This window comes from Diceros bicornis, chromosome 40 (genome assembly GCF_020826845.1).
Source record: "Diceros bicornis minor isolate mBicDic1 chromosome 40, mDicBic1.mat.cur, whole genome shotgun sequence".
Lineage (NCBI taxonomy): Eukaryota > Metazoa > Chordata > Mammalia > Perissodactyla > Rhinocerotidae > Diceros > Diceros bicornis.
The window spans coordinates 17715274-17736025 of record NC_080779.1 but is presented as its reverse complement, the minus strand read 5'-3'; the positions used below and the strand labels follow the sequence as shown (position 1 = coordinate 17736025).

Sequence of the window (20752 nt, the reverse complement as noted above, 5' to 3'; positions counted from 1 at the left end):
CCACCCCCACTGCTCCAGATCCGGTGATACTGAAAAGCAGGTTTCTCCCAGAAAGCCCCACACTGCCCCATCTGCACTACCCTATGCCTGCCCCACAGGCTCCACCAACAGGCTGGATGAGCCAACAGGGTTACTGGCAGCAAGAACGTCCTCCACACACCATCACCCACTCTGAAACCTAACCGCACAGGGTCCTGCACCACCTTTACAGCCGGGACCCAGGGTGTGTTTTGATCTTCACCCAGCACTCTCCTCAGAGCGACCCTGCAGGCTACGGGGACAAGAGGGGCCACGGTGCAGACACCGCCATCGCGGCTTCAGAGAACTCGGATCCGATCTTTGTCCCATCTGCTCTATGACTCACTTCCAGCTGCATCTGGCTGCTCTCCTTTTGCCTCTTTCTGGGGTCCTGAAAATGGCTGAAATGGTGTCTATTACCGACTTGAAGAAGTTGTCCTCCTCTGCACTCTGACGCTCTGCTAGCGCCTTGGCCTCACCCCTGCACCTGCATCGCAGGATCTTCTGGGCCCTCATTCATTTATCAGACGTCAGCGGGCTCAGCCAAGGGGACAAGTTGAGCCACTCTTGACTTGGGACTTCAGAACTGAACACCCACCCAGCCCCCTTTAAAGAGCCACCGAGAAACAGGCACAGGAATCAACGCCATGGGCGAGCGTGCGGCCACTGGCTCAGCACTGAGCATGGTGTTCACAGGGTCACAGCTGTGCCCACTCATGGGAAGGGCACTGCATGGGGAAGCCCGAGTCAGGCAGGCTTCCTGTGAGTGGGACAGACCCAGTAGAAGTGAGTAAAGAAGGATTTTCCTGCTATTCAGACAACTGGGTACTGATGTCAGGCCGGGAGTCAGGTGAATGAAATTTAATCCTTCTTGATGGAAAAGCTGGATTCAAGCCACCAATGTATATTCATGGGTATCTTAATTTTTCTTCCAGCTTCACCAAGCTCAGTGGAGCTTAAAGCAGGCTTTTTCCCTCACGCAAAGCGACAGAGAGGGCCCAGAGAACAGAGAGTGCTGAGCTCCGAGGAGGAGGAGGGGGCCTTCCAGAACTTTTATCTTCTGGCTGCTCCTTCCAAACCAATATATGGCAAGGTGGGGCAGGGGAGGGGGAGGGGAGGCAGAGATAGTTTCTGGAGGTCTGGCCTCATGGACTCTAACCTGTGATGTAAATGCCACACCCCCAACACCCACGTGAGCATCAATGCTTCCCAATGAACTCAGCCAAGACAAGCCGGCCTTCACCCACATGAGTCAGCTCTCAGCTGCTTTTCCAGCAGATGTGTTTGTTCTGAACGACCCATTCTCCCAGGGTCATCTTTTGTGGCTCTGTTGTCACAGTGCCTATGTTCCACCCGCCGTAATCAGCAGCACACATCTGGGATGCAGATGGACAGGATTCCGTGGTAAGAAGGGTACAGAAATGTTCTCTGTGCATGGCCAACTGGCACTCCCTAGTATCTTACCAGTAACCCCAGCCATATTACACCAACCGTGGCTTGGGAAGCTCAGCTTCTGAAATTGTTACCCACCCCTGGAACATGCAGAGAATAAACAGTGAGGTAAATTAAAATCAGCGTCAACTACCTTCATGGCACCCAAAGCTTGAAAAGTCAGAGCTAATCTCGAAGGGGTCAGCGCTGCCAGCATCGCATTGAATCTTGCACTCTTGTTCTTAATAGGGGAATGGTACTGCCCATCTGGAGTCACGGAACCGAACCTGTGGTCAGGGAGAGACGGGTGGAAAAGTGAGGTGGGGTTAACAGAAAAGAAGAACATGGCACCACTAGAAATGAAGTCAGGTGGCTCTTACATGCACACACAAGGCAATCTCACAGGCTTCTGCATGCTGGAACCGCCCTCATGAGACAGCAGAGTGGAGGGTGGGGGAAGTACCTCCCCAGGAGATGCTGACAGAGGCTCAACTCACTCATGGAAATTAAAAGCAGGCTTCCTGCCACTACTAACCTGCAACTCTGCAGTGGCCCCTGACACAGAGGCATGAGGACCACCATCATTAAACCAACACCAGAGCCTGAGTGTGAAGACCACACACCAGTCCACTTTTTTGTTGTTGAGATATAATTTACATACCATAAAATTCACCCTTTTAAAGTGTACAATCAATTGGTTTTAGTATATTCACAAAGTTCACAAAGTTTTACAATCATTACCACTATCTAATTCCAAAATACTTCATCACCCTAAAAAGAAACCCATACTATACTCCCCACCCTCCAGGCCCCGGCAACCATTAATCTACTGTCTACTTCTATTTGTCCATTCTAGACGTTTCACATAAATGGAATCATACAATATGTGGCTTTTGTGTCTGGCTTCTTTTACTTAGCGCATTGTTTTCAAGGTTCATGCATTTTGTAGCATGTGTCAGTGCTTCACTTCTTTTTATGGCCAAGTGATTTTCCATTGTATGGATAAGCCATATTTTGTTATCCATTCATCAGTTGGATATTTGGGCTGTTTCCACCTTTTTCACTATTATGAATAATTATGCTATGAACACTTGTGTACAAGTTTTTGTGTGGACATACGTTTTCAATTCTGTCACGGACAATGTTTTCATACATCCCTAGGAGTAGAATTACTGGGTCATATGAAAACTTTAAACTTTTGAAGAAATGCCAAACTCTTTTGCAAATTGGTAACACCATCTTACATCCCCACCAGCAATGTATGAGGGTTCCAATTTCTCCACATCCTCACCAACACTTGTTACCATCTCTCTTTTATTATAGCCACCCAAGTGGGTACAAAATGGTATTTAATTATGGTTTTGATTGGTATTTCCATAATGACAGTGATGTTGAGCACCTTTCCATGTGCTTATTAGCCATTTATATATTTTCTTTGGAAAAATGTCTCTTCAGATTTTTGCCCATGTTTTAATCGGGTCACTTGTATTTTTATTGTTGAGCTGTAATAGTTCCTTTCATATTCTGGATACTAGATCCTTATGATACATATGATTTGCAAATATTTTCTCCCATTCTGGGAATTTTCTTTTCACTTTCTTCATAGTGTCCCTTGAAGTACAAGTTTTTTTTAATTTTGATGAAGTCCAATTTATCTATTTTTTTCTTTGGTTCCTTGTGCTTTTGGTGTCAGATCTAATAATAAATCATTGCTTAAACCAAGGTCACAAAGATTCACACGTATGTTTTCTTTTAAGAGTTTTATAGTTTTAGCTCTTACATTTAGATCTATGATCCATTTTGAGTTAATTTTTATATATGGTATGAGGTAAAGGTCCAACTTCAGACTTTTGCATATGGATATCCAACAAATGGTCCCAGCACTATTTGTTGAAAAAGCTATTATTTCCACATAAACTGTCTTGTCACCCTTGTCAAATATCAACTGACCATAAATGTAAGGAGTTATTTCTAGACTCTCCATTCTATTCCATTGTCCATATATATCCTTATGCCAAAACCACACTGCCTTGATTACTATAGATTTGTGGTAAGTTTTCAAATCGGAAGTGTGAGTCCTCCTACTTTGTTCTTTATCAAGATTCTTTTGGCCATTCTGAGTCTCTTATATTTCCATATGAATTTTAGGACCAGTTTCTCAATTTCTGTAAAAAAAGGCAGCTAAGATTTTCATAGGGATTTCATTGAATCTGTATGTCTACTAGCCCATTTTTGATCAAGTGATGAACCAACACTCCCAAAGTGGGACTCTTCCCTCAGAACATCTGTGTTGCTGCTGCTGTTCTGTAGTATTGGGGGACTGGGTGGGGGCAGCTTAAATGCCAAAGGAATGGCCCTAAAATCAAATCTTACTTATCAAAGAATATTCTATATATTCTCATATCTTCTACAGTCCACGTAGCTCCCTAGCATTTTTCGTTCTGGTTGAATCTGACTTTTTAACCTCTAGTGGATGAATGCTAAGCCAGTGGGTCTAGCTTCTGGCAGAGGACTGTCCAGGCCACTTAAGATCCCATGAGGTTGGGTGAGATATGGTGAGCTCCACATCTGTGCCTTTCCTTCCCTCTTCCCCATCTCCTAGAGCCGAGTGACGCTGATAAGTGACAGGGAAATGTGCAGGCACCTCTGGGGAAGGCTGGCGGTCCTCAGACCTGCTGTTATGGGCACTGGTAGCTCCTTAGGGGGCCTGAGGGCTTCACCACCCACCGGGATAACTGTGAAGATGCTTTTGTTGTTTCCATTTTATTTCCTACCAATATACAGGGGGAGAAAAGTTAAAAAACAGAATTTAGTCTATTTTTTTGTTTCCGCCACATTTTTCTTAACCTTTTGGCATCTACGACATTTATCTGCTGGCAAGAACTTGCAGGCAACAAAAAAGAGTCAAATGTTAAAGGAAAATGTCTGGGAAAGCAGGGAGCAAGCCTGGTTGCTTGCTTTTCCCAGACTTGAATACGACGGTGGTTCAGGATTCTTATTGGATACATGAAATGCTGCTGAGAAAAGTAAAGGTAGTTGGTGTTTCTTAGCCTCTGCAAAGAGCATTGTGAAGCCCTGGAGTTCCAATCCTGGGATGCACCTGTAGAAGCAATCTTCATCTCATTGTTTAACCCCACTTGACCTCACTGAGGGATGCTGGGAAGCAACACTGAGCACCTCTGACATTATCCACCCAACCAGTACTGGTTATAACAGCCTCCGAAGCTGAAAGGAGATGCCTTATCTCCTGCCACCCACAAAGGAGGCAATAACACTAATTGGTTTATGATAGCAAAAAAAAAAATTTCTTAAAGGAAACAACCTATATACCCAACAATAAGGGGTTGATTATATAAATTATAGATCATTTATTTAACAGGCTATTATGACAATATTAAAAATGATAATGCATATGTGTATTTATTGTTGCACAGAAACATCTGACATAATGTTAAACAGAAATTACAAGTTATAAAAAATAGAATTTATAAATGGGTTTCATTCAGTAAAAGTCAAATATCTCTCTCTCTTTAGATATATCATCATGGAGAAAGGTCTAAAGAGTTATACATTAAAGTATAACAAACATTATGTCTGGGTAATAGCATTTTGGATAATTTTAATTCTTTCTATTTGCTTATCCACATATTGCATTTAGTTGTCAGTAAATTTGCAGGAGTGGTTATGAGAAGACAGCCTCGACATGCAGCCCACGAGACCCAAGAACCAGGTCCGGGTTGGGAGAGGAATGAGATCATACACACAGCAGATCTGAGTTAAGGAGAAAACTACTCACTTATCCAGCAGGTTCTCCCTTGGTATTCGAACCTTGTCAAATATTAAAATCCCATTATCCACACCCTGCAGACCTAGAGAGAGCAGAAATTAAATGAGCTGCAGGGGACAAATCTGTGCTAGCATCAGAAATATTGTGCCTGTTACTTCCCAGGCCTGTCTCTACTAAAATGCAAAGCCCTTTATTTCACTCCCAGAATTGTTGATGCTTTTTTATTTGGGGTGGAGCGTGGGGATGCTGTTTGTTTGTTTCCTTGAAGAGCTGTGCCTGCTGTGCAGCCCACGTGCTCTGGGGCACAGGTGGGGGATCTGGTAGGGACACAGCTGCCCCCCTAAGCAGTCATTGTGACTGGGAGAGAGAGAGTTCTAGGCAACTGAAAGAACCTGAGACTGAACCCAGAGAAAGCAGGAAAGCTGGTTATTCCCCCAGTGATGCAGAGCTCAAATTCCTCCTCCCTCCTGGTGCTTCCTCTTCAGCACAGGGGGTCAATTTGTGAAACTAAAAGTGTAAAAGACAAAGGGAAATGACCACAAGGACAGCAGTGGGTGGGTGGGGTGACCTGACTCCCCAGAAGGTTCTTGAAATCTCCAGACCTATTTCCTAACGTCAGTCTGGGGTCTACTTTTAGTTCATCTCACACTTAGGGAGATCTAATCTGGGGGAAAAGATCTTTTATTTAGTACATGTCTTTATTTAGAACATCACCCCTTGACAAGGACACACTTGCATTTAGGAGCTTACGAGGAAACCAAAGCAGACCTTCTGAGGTTGCCAGTGTTCTAAATGTCTGGCATCACTTCACAAGAGCTGGTCCAACCCCTCTGCTCTCAACAACACTTGACACATGAGGCGTTTTCAAGGGACTGGGGCTAGTGAGGGCCTCAGTTACCCCTGGGAGACACATTTCAAGTGCTCACAAACCACCTGCAGCCCATTCCTGCAGGCGCTGTGGCAGTCGACAAACCCCAAGGGGCTGGGGTGAGGCTACCCTCCTCCACCCAAGGATCGTCTTCTTCTTCCTTCTCTCTGCTGCTCTTTCTTCTCTCTTATTTTTCTTCTCCCTCAACCTGTGTCTTTGGCTTGGCTTGGCTTGGCCTTGGCTGGTGATGACCAGTGGAGCCCACAGGCACAGCCTGCTCCCACTCAGTTTTATAGGTTTAACTGTGTCCCCCCAAAAAATGCATACATTGGAGTTCTAACCCCCTGTACCTAAGAATGTGACCTTATTTGGAGGTAGGGTCTTTACAGAGGTCACCAAGTTAAAATGAGGCCATTAGGGTGGGCCCTCATCCAAATGACTGGTGTCACTACAAAAAGGGGGAATTTGAACACAGACAGGAACACAGGGAGAATGCTGTGTGAACAGGAAGATGGCCACCTACAAGCCAAGGAGAGAGGCCTGGAACAGACTCTCCCTCACAGCCCCCAGAAGGAACCAACCCCGCTGACACCTTGATCTCGGACTTGTAGCCTCCAGACTGTGAGACAATCCATTTCTGTTGTCTAAGCCACTCAGTATGTGGTACAAGAGCCCTGGCAAACTAGCACACCAAGTCAATCCTTAGGGCTCATCAAGGGCCTCAGGGCACCAACACCAGGCTGGTGGCTCAGGGGCATTAGAGAGAGAGCCTCACCCTGCCCTCTGAGAGCCACAAGTCCAAGAAGGAGAGAGAAGAGGGAACAACTCAAGGCAAAGCTGCCTCGTGACTAGGAAGTATGAGAGGCTGGGAGAAAACGAGATCAATGCATATTCATAAATGGCAATCTGCAACATTCTCTCACAGCTCCACATAAAAGACTCTAATCAGGCTCAAAAACAGAGAATCTTCTCTGCCTTCACCGTTCGGGTGAGTTAAGTTAGACTCCCCTTGGGCGGGTTGGGGAGCAGGCGGGAAGTACAAATGAGGGTAGGAGAGGGGTCACCTGGGAACTTACCTTCTTTGTACATCATATCAATAGCCGTCACTCCTGGGTACAAGCTCCCGTTTCCGTCCCGGATAGGAACGATGAAACAGTGGGGCCCTAAGGAAGGCAAAGAGACAATTACTCAACTCTCTTTCCTAAAGATATGATTAAAGCTTTATTCATTTCCTGGGACAGTATACAATTATGTTGATCTTGAAATTCACTCAATTCTGTGACTGTGCACTGCACATAATAGTAAATAACATCAAAATGTAATGATAAATTTTATCATCATGTATATTTAGAAGATAAAGTTAGTACTGAATTTTTTACAAAATAAAAACAGCCCTGTGAAATGGGTTTTCAGTGTAAAGCAGTCACTGGAAAATAGTAAAGAGAATTATTCTAGGTTTCCGTGCCAGTGACAAACCTTGACATCTTCCATTTATGATGAGCTGGGCAAAGACAGCTGCATAATTCCCATACATCGCATTTCCGATGTACATCTTCTCAGCGTTTTCACATGGCGTGTTGATGACAAACTCCTACACAGAAACGGCAGAGTGAAAGAGGGTTTCCTTTCTGATGGCTCATTTCAATCCTCGGCTCAGTGCAATGAATAGACCGTGAAATAGATCCACATCACGGAGTGCAAGCATTCCGCTGATTTCACAGCAAAGGAGCAGAAACCAAACATCATCCGGCTCAACCTCACGAGGTCAACGCCACTGTGCTCTCACCTCAATTCATGTAGTTTCACCTGCACCTCACCGTTGAAAATGACTGGAAATTAAGTGCTTTCTCAATGAATAATCCAATGAATTATTTGATTAGGATCCAATAATCCTAATAATAATGAATTTGGAAAATAAGTTACCAATTTTCGATGGACAAAAGGTGTTCTTCCATTCCTTCCCAGTCCCTCTTCTTTATTGTGTTGAGCTGACATGTGTGCTATCTGGCTGAGCCCTGCCTAGCTTCAACGCATGACGTCTTTCTTCAAGGATCAACTTCTCTGTCTCTAGACTACTTCACATTGACTCTTAAATAATCCAACGCCAAAACCCCCAAAAGCTCGGTGATATATATTCAGCTCTCCACACACTCCTCACCCCAAACTACCCCACCTGCAAGTTTCAGAAGAAAGGATGGAATGTCCAGTGATCTGAAGCCCCTAGTTGGATGAGTCCACGTCTATGTCTTTCATTTTATCTGCTGGGCATTGCCTCTTCTAGACAAATCGCTTGGCTCTTCACACCCTCCCCGGTTACCCGGGCCTTGAACATCCCCGCCTCCATGATATGGGTCTGTTTTTTAAACAGCAACTAACTAACCGAAGGCCAAAACTGTTTGCCTGGATGCAAGCAAGACTAACAGGCAACCATGACCTATTTCTACCACTGCTTAGAATCCTAGCCCATACAGTTTTGATTTTTATTTTAAAAAATACCTCCTTTAAGCCTTTGGATGATTGTTTCAGAACCCGCCTCTCCATTTTCCTGATCAATGAATTAATAATAAGACGTTCCCAAAAAAGGTTCACATGTATAAGCCCTAAAACTGAAGCATTTGTAAACAATTCTCTGTCTTACAAGGGAAAGAATCTTAGAAAATGCCATCCAGTTTGTCTCCATAATACGACCAAGGATTGTAGCTCAAAACACTCTGAAATTAACACCGGTCAGGAAGAAGCAGGAAGCAAATGCAGGGTTTTTTGTTTTCAGTCTCTGCTCAAAACTCGGTCTTGTTTTTCTTCCTCTCTGGAAGCCAATACAGGGTCACACTAGAAATTCTCCCCTCCACTTGTCGGTTCTCCCTAATTCTGCTCGCGACCCGGAATACCCTTACACGTCTTGTCAAGGAGGGACTGACCATAACTGCCAGCTCTGAATACAGGGTACCTGGGACAGGTCGGAGAGTCCAGAGGAAAGGGCAAAAGAGTAGAACTACAAATTTAATTGGAGCTGACAATATCGAAGATGTGGCTGAACTAAACCAACAAGCTATTGATCATGCAAAGATTATCTCAGATTTCAGACTTTAAAGTATATAGACTACACTTTCCCTCTGGCCAAGAAATACAGTCTTGAAGCCTAAGAAAACATTCTCTGACATATGTCTGCACAGGAAAACTTTGAACACGTGCAAGGCCTTTTCAGAAACAGAAATGGACAAACCCATTCTTTTTAGGAGAAGTCCCTGGTGGCTGCCCTTGTCTTATCAGGCCAGCCAGGACTTCTCAAAGAAAGGAGTTCTTTGAGGCTGAGTGCAGTAACAACAACAACAACAAGAAACCATGTAGTGAGGGAATGCGTACACCTCAAGGGTAGGAAAGGAAGTAGCAGAGAAGCATTGGCCTGGCAGAAAACAATCTGGTGCGGTGGGGAAGACAGGAGGCCATCCGTCCCAGTAAACATCTGATACAGTCTGGGAAAGGAGGTTTGTCACTTCTGGCAAAAACACTTGATTTGGAAAGTTTGCATCAGCCAAAATACTGGCGTGAGAGCTGGATCTAAATAACGCACACCATGTGTGTCGGCTCCCATTATCATTAGTTGTTGAAGGCCAACAAAAAATGGTCAGCGCTGCAAGCACTAAAAAGACGGCTTTGGCCAGAGAGCTCTGCGCCTCCTTTATTTTTGCTATTTAGCATCAAGTGTAAAAAAGAAAACTCTCCCTTACCTTTTAAGTATCCATACCAGTACCCCATCCACCTCCCAAAAATAAAAACAAAACCACCAACCCACAGGAACGAAGAACCGAAAATACAAGTGATTGAAACAGTCCTGGAGGGAGAGAGGGCTCATTCGATACGCTCTAACACTTGAAAAGGGAAACGAAGAGGAAAACGCAGAAACCAGTGAAGGAGAAACCCGTTCCCTGCTGTGTCAGTCCTCAGTGGCCCTAGTGGATGATGGGCTGTTCTCTCGCTCACTCCACGGGGGGGCCGGTGTTCACCAGGGTCTCCTCATCATTACGATGTCAACCCTGCGACCCCCCTGCAGAAAGCAGCAGCTGCCGAGGCACCCCAGGTAGCGAAATCATTTATGCTGTGTGGGGGAAATGGGACCAACACAGGCAAATGATTTTTGCGAAAAAAAATAATTGTAAGAAGAAACAAATAAATCAGAATTGTCGGTGAGGTTTTTTTTTCTCCTTTAACGACAGCAAGGTGACCTCAATACCATGGTTTAGGGAGAGAAAAAATTGGCCAGCCAAAACCCAAAAGCTGTTTAGTCAGCCTCCCATCACTGGCAGGAAAGCTAAGCTGTTAAGGGCAGTCCCACTTGAACCTGAGACTCGCTCATTAACTGCATAGCCATAGTCAGTATCCTACCTCCGAGAGCCTCAGTTTCTCCACCTGTAAAATAGGGACAGTGTCTTCCTATAAGATTATAGAATATTTAACACAGTGTTACATGTAGAGTCTTTAGCCTGGTACCTAGCATACATGCTCAATTAACAGAAGTAGGTTACTGTCCTGTTTATGGGATTGTCGTCGTGAGGGAATATAGTACTATACAGAGGGAGCCTGATGTGGAGCCGGGTACACAGAGAACACTCAATAAATGACAGTCATTCTTCTTGTCCTTATCAGCGATGTCCGACTTGGACATCACTGTTCACTGTGGAGAACTAGCATCAGGGCGGGAGGGAAGGCAGGACCTCCTCCAATACAACCCCCACCTGAATCCGTCGTTCTAAACTCTGATCGCCTCCAACTATCACCCGTGGGTTAGGGAAACCTGCTACCAAAAACCCAGATTCTAAAAGAACAAACTCAGCAAACACGAAGAAGTGACTGAGTAGCCACACACACGTGCACATGGCCACACCCGCACTCGTAGCACATGCTTGCACGTATATATTGACACACTCATTTCTAGAAAGAACTTCAAAATGTATTTATTCCTTTGTAGTTCTTAAGAATACCCAATATCAAACAAGAAACTATAAAGGAGAGTGAAATAAGGAAAAGAGTTGCTTCCTTTATTCAGGGGGAGTAGGAGCTAAAGAGATGGGGGAGTAACTGACAGCAGGGCTTTCACATTACTGGAGGGATATCAATTTAGAGGGTCTTGACCAACATTTACTTAATTAATGAGAATGGAAGGGAAATGATTGGAGTTCATCACACACATAGTAAAGGTAAGATTGTTTTGTGAAATTTTGTTTCCATTGCCATGCGAATTTTCGTGCAGGTCAGGATTAAAAACATTGCATAATGCCAGTACAGAGGACTTGGCTCCTGGTAAGGAAGCCCCAGCAGACAGTGCCCTCCAGCCACACAGTGCGATGGAGAGTGCCAAAAAGACATCTCTTCCGGTCATTTACCTGCTACTGTTGGGAAGGACAATAGACTATCTCCAGTACTATTCTCATAGCGTTGTCACAAGGCATTAAATTAACGAGCACAGGTAAAGTGCTTGGAGCAGTGCCCGCAGCGTAGTAGGTGCTGTGTAAGTGTTGGCTGGTATTAGACTCATGAGGGCTGAGCATATGTTCACCTCCACTAAAGCACTTAGACATTTGTTCTGAATCTGAGCCCCTTGGTCAGAGAGCACACACAGAGGGTGCAAAGTTGGACTCGGGAAGGAAGAGAGTCTAGTTCTGTGCAGGTGTCCAGCTGAACTGAACCACAGAACGATGGACAGAATCCTCACCTGAGCAGAGAGATCAAAAGTGGCTTCGGTCTGGATCCCTCTCACGTTGCTCCCGTGGCCCCTCTCGGTCATTGCAAACACCCCTGTGTATTTCTGCTCCTGGAGTTTACCAGACGTTAGAAGGGAATTAAGCCAGTCAGATGGTTGCTGCAATTGCAGACCTTTCAGATCATTACGAATGTTGGTAAGAGAGGGAGGGATGAGTTGGAGATAAATATAAAAATTCGGCCTGGTGACAACTAATGTGATAACAATATGACAGACTCCATGCAATTTTTAAAAGATAGTCTTGAAATTCTCATTCCAAACAAAATTCTTGCTGACACTAATTCTCTGTGTTATCTTCTTTCTCTGCAAACACACACGCGCGCGCGCGCACACACACACACCTAGCTACTGTGAATTTTTAAGGCTTTCCATAGAAGAGGACATCTTTGAGTACACACCATACCTGGAGAGGCTGAAGCCACTTAGTTACATGTCCCGGGCTTCCAAGATTCCTGATTGCACCTCCAAATAGCCAATAAATTATTCCACACTGGAAACAAGGACAATACAGACCACTGTTAGCAACAGTCAGCAATGTAATGACCACTAAACCCACAGGTCAGACTCCATTCAAGGAGCATCTATTCAGCTCGAGCTTTCCATAAGTCCCACAGGTGGCAAGGCTTCCGTGCCCTTCCCTTCGCTGCCTCGCTGCCTGTCAAGCTCCAGTTCCTCTCTGCACACGTAGCGCATGGTCCCCTCTCTTGGAGAGGCCTCCCCAGCAACAAGAGAGTCAGTCCTCCATTGTTGGAGCTGCCCAGTTCACCCCATCAAATGATTGTTCTGAACATTCATTCCGCGTTGTCTGCTCAGATCTAGCTTAGTGCCTGGTACGTAGATGTGCAACAAAGTGTTTGTGCCCTTGACCCCAGGTGCTGACCACAGTCTGCAGAGGTGAGTCCTGCCATGGGAAACAGTCAGCAAACAGGAAGGCTGATGGAAAAGGCAATGCTGCAAAACGAGCAGGCACTCAGCTTGGGATGAGACAGCCTGGGCTCAAATCCAAGTTCAGCCTCCCACTGGCTGTGGGACCTTGAACAAATGACATAGTAGCCTCAGTTTCTGCATCTGACAAATGGAGTGCATGATGAGCACCCCCACTTCCTGAGCACTCACCCCTTCCAGGCACTGAGCTCCATACACACAAGTTCATTGATTCTCACAACGACCCTGGGAAGACGACATCATGACCCCCACTTGACAGATGAAGACACTGAGGTTCAGAGGGAAGCGACCTGCCTGAGGCTGCACCCTGAGAAAGTGGGCAGAGCTGGGGTTCAAACCGAAGCTGCCTAACGCCTAACAGCACTTCATAGGGTTGCTGCAAGGATTCACTGATGGTCAACTGCCAAACACTTTGTCTGGTCTTTCATAAACCCTAGAAAAGCATTGCTGACAAAGAGAAAGCAGAGGAGGAAGAAGAGGAGGAGCGGGAGAAGGAAGACTTCAGTGGGCCATTTGAAGGGAGCAGGGGACTGATTGCAAGGACAGAGCGCTCAGGTGTACAGACATTGGCTGCGTCTGCAGGTCAGCGTCCCTTCACCCCCTCCTAGCCACACAGGCCGTTTTACTCTGGGAAGCCGTCCTCCTCCAGAATCAGTCCAAATGGTTTGCGGCTGATGTTAACCTCCATCCCAGCTTTAGGATGAGCCTGGGGCCCAGGACTGGCTGATCTGCATAGCATCATGGCCATAGATGGCTTCAGGATGGAACCATGATCTGGGTGGGTCCAATCAGTGGGTGAGCTCCTGAGGAAGAGAAGCTCTCTCTTTCTGGATGCAATAGAACCTGGAAAAATGGAGGCCTGGTGCTGCTGGCTGCTCTTGCCATCACAAGAGCTGGTAAATGAAGCCAACACACAGGGGTCAAGGTGGGGAGAAGGAGACAGAGCCGAGAGATGAGAGACCAGGTCCCATACACCCACACCTGAAGCCTGCCACACCCCGGACTCTTCAATTACAGCAGCCAATAGACACCCTTTTCTTTTCTGGGGTCACTACAATTGAAGGGGCCCTAGGGAACACAGTGACCCCAAGGAAGACCTTGCAGGGAAGTGGCGGGAACGATATCTTCACATGCTCCCATCTGAGAACTGTCATCAGCCTCTGGCGAGAACTAGTCCCTGCACTGCACGCGTGTGATCAGCCTAGCGCTAACTGCCTAACTTGCATCGACTGGTGCTTCACCGACTCCAACCGCTCGACCAGCTGAAACGCTCTGCCATCATGACAGACGAATTTCACTAATCACACCTGACAGATGAAGTGCTTTCCGTTTGGAGAATCACCAAGCTTCCCTGGAAGATGCTTAACACCCCGATTGCTCAGCACTCTTCTCCACGGAATCATCACGGGCGCTGCAAATTGTATTACTAATTCCAACCTGGGAAAATGGAATCCATCCAAAGGGTAATTTTTTTTCCCTAAACCATCGTGGAAATCAAGTTAAAGAAAAATATTTTTCTAAAACTAAAACAGGTTGAATTTTCCACCCCTAAATCTCTTTGGCTGGTGTGTTCTTTACAATATATTTCTTTTCTAGGTTTTAAATCCCTTCCTCCTCTTTAGAAAGGGGAAAAAGAAAAACTAGACCAGAATGTTACCTCCACATTTTGAAAGGCTCCATTCACTAAATGTTCTCAGTAGGAGCCCTGGGCTGGATGAGTGAAACCTGTAGGTTTGCAGAAAACTTCAGCAGTTAACAGAGGCAGAGTCTGTGTGACCCCAACCCATACAGTCCGTTCAATGTGGGATCTTCCCCCATGTGCTGGCCAGTGGGTTGTCAAAGCCACATCCTCTGAATAGCAGGCAATCTGACCAAACAGGAGCACCTGGACGCTCTAAGTAGATGACTCCCTGGCGTGGTACACTTTCAGCAGATGTCTCCTGGGAGCGGCATGGACCTCAGCCCAGCCACAGGAAGGAGGCACCCAGTGAGTGGCCACTGAGGTGAGTCAGACTGCAGTGAAGGGGGTGAGATGTAGAGGGATTCAGGGTAGATTCTGGAGACAAAGCTGATGGGTTGGATATGGGAGGAGAGGGCAAGAGAGGACTCCAGGTGACACCTGGGTCTTTGGCCTGAGTCCCCAGATGGGTGGAGGCCCATTAACTGCAAGAAGGAAGCACACGGGAGGAGCGGGGGAGGAGGGGATGGATTCGCTAAGACAGGGATGCTGAGATTGAATGAAGAAGGGCATCAGTCCATCACGAGGGAGCAGCGCAACCCCGGGCCATCTCAGGGGACAGGACAGAGAGGTCCATCTGTTCTGAGAGAGACTGGGAAAGGCAGTGGCGAGGAAATACAAAAAGGCGAGGATACCCAACAAAAACTCTAAATAGGTGCACACCTGGAACTGTTAGTTTGGGAAAGCTACCTCTCTCCTTTCTCACTAATCCAGAAGAGAAAAAAGACAGCTACAACATCAGGCATATGAGGTCATGACTGCAACATGCCCAAGGAGGGCTGGCAGCAGCCTCCAGAGGCCACAGTTGGGGCTTCCTGGGGGCTGGGAAGTGCGGTCAGGCTGAAGGGGCCCAAGGCTGGGGCCTCTGGCAGGGCCCCTTAACTTCCAAATGGTGACTAGAAAGAGGGACATCCCACAGTGGCCGGGAAAGCTGGTGGGCTAGGGCTGGAATGCAGGTTGATTTCACCTCAGTCCACTAACTGAGCCACTACCTGGAAGACCGCTGGGAAGGGCTAGGTGCCACATCTCAGGGGTCACAACCCCCACCACTTACCGAGCCCCTGCTGCATGCCAGGCACAGCAAGGAGCTCCTCACAGGCATCATCAACCTAAATCTGAACACAGCCCGTGAACGGACGTTAGCAGTGCCATCTTCATGAAGAGAAAACTAAGGTCACTGATGACGACCTTAGATGTAGAAGGAAGGTGCCAGAGCTGTGACTAAGGAGTCCTAGAGACTGAATGTGAACCCAAGTCATTCCGATTGTCTCCAGGCCACCATGCACCAGAGAGGTCTGCCCTGCGTCCACTGTTGATAGGCCAGGCCCTTCCTACACAGCGGTCTGACGGTGGGTCTCCTAAAGAACCTTCAAGTGCCTTCAGGTTCTTTCCATTCCAAGAGCAAATGGGGTACACTGAGGCACTGCATGTGGTTTTGGGACAATGGTGACCTCAGACAGGACAGTGCTATGGACTGAATTGTTTTCCCCCAAAATTCATATGCTGAAGCCCCTAACCCCCACTGTGATGGTATTTGGAGGTGGGGCCTTTGAGAGGGAATTAGGTTTAGATGAGGTCATGAGGGTGGGGCCCTCAGGATGGGATTAGTGTCCTTATAAGAGTTACCAGAGAGCTTGCTTTCTGTGTCTCTCCCTCTCTCTCTTTCTCTCCCTCCAACCCCTATGTGAGGACACAGCGAGGAAGCGGCCATCTACAGGAAGAGGGTCCTCACCAGGAACTGAATCGGCTGGCACCTTGATCTTGGACTTCCCAGCCTCCAGAACTGTGAGAAAATAAATTTCCATTGTTTAAGGCACACTGTCTGTGCTGGCAGCCCAAGCAAACTAAGACAGATAGTAAGATGGTTCAAATAAGGAAAAAAGAGAATGGTCAAGGGGAAGAAGAAAAGGAAGCATGTCACGTTTCTTTTGGCCTGAGAGTCCCTCCAGGTTGCATCAGCGTTTCTGGCAGAAGACCTTGGACTGGCTCCCAAGCTAGAGTGGAGATTCAAAGCCCTCAGTCAAGAAAAGTCTCTTTCCTGGCACCTCTCTCACTTTCCCGCCCCCTCGCGGTCAGCTGCTCCCAGAGCCAGCCCTGGCCCTGCCAGCACTCGGCTGTGTGAGGACAACTGTGTTTGTCCAAAGCACTCAGGGACACCCAGAGCCTTTGGAAAACACAGACCTGGAGGGAGAGAGAAAAGGGGCCCAGGCCTGCGGGTGCAGGTGACTTCAATGAACTGATGCTGACGCCCCCTGCTCCAGTTGACAGCCAGTCATGTGAAGGTATAAAAGGAAAGCCAGCAGAGGCCACTAGCTACCCTTAGGCTGGCAGTGAGATCTGGGGACGTCCTGACCAACCAGAGTTCATAGGAACTGTTCCCAGTGCACCACATCCCCTCCCTGGACATCTCCCTCCACCGCCAACAGAAAAGACAGACACGGCCCTCCTGGGCTCACCCAGGAGCACAGTCTACACATTCTTCTAACTGTCTAGGATGTTCAAGCACAAGGAAAAAAAAAATCCCCTGCAGTGATGAAGTGTTGGAAAGCAAAGAGAGTTAATAATAATGTCTGTTTTTTTTATTGTGGTACAATATACATATAACCTAAAGTTTGCCATTTTAGCCATTTTTAAGTGTACAATTCAGTGGCATTAAGTACATTCACAGTGTTGTGCAACCATCACCGCTATCTATTTCCAAAACTTTTTTATCACCCCAAACAGAAACTCTGTACCCATTAAGCAATAATTCCCCATTCTCCTCTTTTCTCAGCCTCTGGGAACCCATAATCTATTTCTGTCTCAAAGAATCTCCTTATTCTAGAAATTTTATGTAAGCGGACTCATACAATATTTATCCTTTTATGTCTGGCTTATTTATTTATTTATTTAGCATCATGTTTTCAAGGCTTATCCATGTTGTAGGGCCCGCCCTGTGGCTTAGTGGTTAAGCGTGCGCGCTCCGCTACTGGCGGCCCGGGTTTAGATCCTGGGCGCGCACCGACGCACCGCTTCTCCGGCCAAGCTGAGGCCGCATCCCACATACAGCAACTAGAAGGATGTGCAACTATGACATACAACTATCTACTGGGGCTTCGGGGGAAAAAAAAAAAAGGAGAAGGATTGGCAATAGATGTTAGCTCAGAGCCGGTCTTCCTCAGCAAAAAGAGGAGGATTAGCATGGATGTTAGCTCAGGGCTGATCTTCCTCACAAAATAAATAAATAAATAAATATCCACGTTGTAACATGTTCCAGAACTTCTTTCCTTTTTGTAGCTGAATAATATTCCATCGTATGTATATACATTTGGTTTATCCATCCATCTGTTGATGGACACTTCGTTTGTTTCCTCCTTTTAGCTTTGTGAATAATGCTGCAATGAACACTGGCATACAAGTATGATTGAGTCCTTGTTTTCAATTCTTTGGGGTATATACCTAGGAGTGAAATTGCTGGGTCATATGGTAATTCTACATTTAACCTTCTGAGTAACTGCCATACTGTTCTGATTCTACGTATTCATTTAACACTCATGTAGTGATACTAAATAGCAAGAATGTAGGGGGTGATAGTCTCCAAGGAGTTTGCCCTCTAGTGGTGCCAAGAGACATACAATAATTAGACACATGAATAAATACATAAATTTAAAATGGGTACACACCATGACGGAAAACTTGAAGGCACAGTTTTAAACTAGGATTTAAATTGCAGGCCAGAGGGCGCCTTCCCTGAGGGAAGGACACTTGAGCTGGGACTTGAAGAGTGAGCAGGTGTCAGCCAGGTGAAGGAAGGGAAGAGACCATTCTAGTACGGACCATTCAAGAGTGGTCCAAAGGTGGAGAAGAGGAACCAAAAGAAGGCCAATGTCCTGGGGAGGTGGACAAAGTGGAATGGATGGTGTCTGGAGAGGTGAGCAGGGCCAGACCGCACAAGGACCAGGGGCCACATCAACAACGGGAGGGTTTTTCTAAAGCATAATGGGAAGAAGTTGCAAGCAAAGGAGTGACGTGATCAGAGAAGCATTTTTAAAGATCTGTTCCTTTAAATCTATTCATATTTCCTTCTAGGATATTCAGGAGTAAAACTTTTAAAAATGTTTTTTGTTGTGGAAAGTTTCAAACAAAATAGAAGAGTATAACGAACACTATGATGACCAGCTCATGGTCCATTTTACTTCATCTTTCCCCCAGTTCGCTTTCCCATCCTACACCCCAGGTAATCTTGAAGTTTATCCCAGACATCCTATCATTTCACCATGAATATTTCCCAGACACCTGTAAAAGATAAAGACTCTTTTTTAAAACATAACCCTCAAACATCCCACCTAAAACTACAACAGTTCTTTAATATTGCCAAATATCCAATGTTCAAATTTCCCAACTGATATAATTTTTCTTTGCAGTTTGTTGTTTGAACCAGGATCTAAATAAGGTCCACGCATTGTGATTGGTTGAAATGTGTCTTAAGTCTGCTTTAAACCACAGGCTGCCTCTCCTTCATTCATTCAAACATTCCCTACGCAACTCTATGCACCAGGCTCTGTGCAAGACCCTGGAGATGCAGAGGAGAGGACTCCCCCCAGAGAGCTGGAACACTCTGTGGAGATTTCCCCATGGCCACACCCCACTAGGGGATTGCTGAAGAGAAGGCAGGTGGGGGACAAAATGGCAAAAGCACGAACTGAGGATCATGAGTCTAGACCAGGATCCTCTAGTATTTCTGAGAGGGGGATTTATTTGTTGCATCTCAGTTCACTTTCTTCTCTCTGGAAACCACAGCCACCCATCCAGGAAGCAATAGACCCTGCCTGGCTGGCATCACAGGGAATCCAGTCTCTGCTGAAGGACCTGATGGCGGGTGTCCTCACCAAGGGATGGCACTCACATATTTTTATTTTTAATTTCTACCCATTTTTAAATGTCTACACTGCAGACAGAAATAACTATCATCTTGGACTCACCAACGATCGACCTGGCTTCTTGTCTGATCGTTCTCTCTTCATGTTCTAATTATAATTTCTCCCCTTTGGGGACATCAGGACTGGGTGTTTGGATGCAGGAACTTATTTTAAGGCCCAGTGGTGTCCAGGGAGGGAAAGGAGGGCATATGCAGGGCCACATGAATGACCCTCTGCTGGGGGACTTAGGGCACCACAAAGGGCCATGGCAACCACACCCTCCAAGCTATTCTGTTTACCATCCTTTGTGAGCTGGGACACACAAAGTAAGCACACGATGTGGTGTCATTTTATACCCATTTGATCAACAAAAATGGAGAAGTCTAAGAATTCCAAGTGCTGTGGCATATTTATGCAAAGGAATATTGCATAGTAGTCAAAAATGAATGAACTTCCATTTATATATCATTCTCAAAATGGTAAAGCCATAAAAATGGAGATTAGTGGTTCCCAAAGGACGGGGATGGGGTGGGGGCTGGATGTAACTGCAAATGAGTAGCACTACAAGTTTCTTTGTGATGAAACAGTTTTATATCTTGATTGTGGTGGTGGTTGCACGAAACTATATATATGGGACCAAACTGCATAGAACTACACACACACTCACACACACACACACAAACTGAGTGCATGTAAAAACTAGTGAAACCTGAATAAAGTCTGTAGTCTAGTCATCAGTACTGTACCAATGTTGATTTTCTGGTTTTGTATTGCGTTACAGCTATTTGAGATGTCACCACGGAGGGAAACTGGGTAAAGAGTTCACATGACTTTGTGTACTATTTTTGTAACTTCCTGTGAGCATTATAATTTCAAAGTAAAAAGATTTTTAAAAAAATAAATATAAATGAATACAGTGGCATGCAACAATATGGATCAATCTTAGTGATAACATTTAAGTGAAGAAAGAAAATCATGCATGATTATGATATTGTTTTTATAAAATTAAAACAAACAAAAATAACTGATTGACACAAATGCAATAAAACTAAGCAAAAAGAAAAGCAAAGAAAAAGCAAATATAAGACTGGATATAATGGTTAAAGAGGAAGTCAGGGGGATGGGTAATAACGTGTACTATTTTACCATCTATTCCAGTAAACAGACTGACACCTACAGGGCTCTATTTTTCACTTCTTGTCGTTCAAAACTAAGTACCCGTGAGGTGACGTCAGTATCATGGCGGAGTGAGCTTTCCCGTGAATTCTTCCCCCACAAAATACAACAAAAGTAACAGCCACAGACAAAC

The 20752-nt window shown here is 45.8% G+C and overlaps 1 protein-coding gene across 8 annotated transcripts in view; it reads right to left on the bottom strand.

Moving 5' to 3' along the window:
- ACOXL (acyl-CoA oxidase like) overlaps window positions 1–20752 on the bottom strand; it is a 371667-nt gene that overhangs the window by 296103 nt on the left and 54812 nt on the right. For all 8 annotated transcript variants that reach the window (XM_058534585.1, XM_058534586.1, XM_058534590.1 and 5 more), the window contains 6 exons: window positions 12266–12352; window positions 11815–11913; window positions 7581–7695; window positions 7181–7267; window positions 5246–5318; window positions 1604–1736 (listed from right to left, as the gene is read on the bottom strand). In XM_058534585.1, coding sequence (XP_058390568.1) covers window positions 1604–1736; window positions 5246–5318; window positions 7181–7267; window positions 7581–7695; window positions 11815–11913; window positions 12266–12352 — 594 coding nt within the window. The remainder of the gene's footprint in view (window positions 1–1603; window positions 1737–5245; window positions 5319–7180; window positions 7268–7580; window positions 7696–11814; window positions 11914–12265; window positions 12353–20752) is intronic.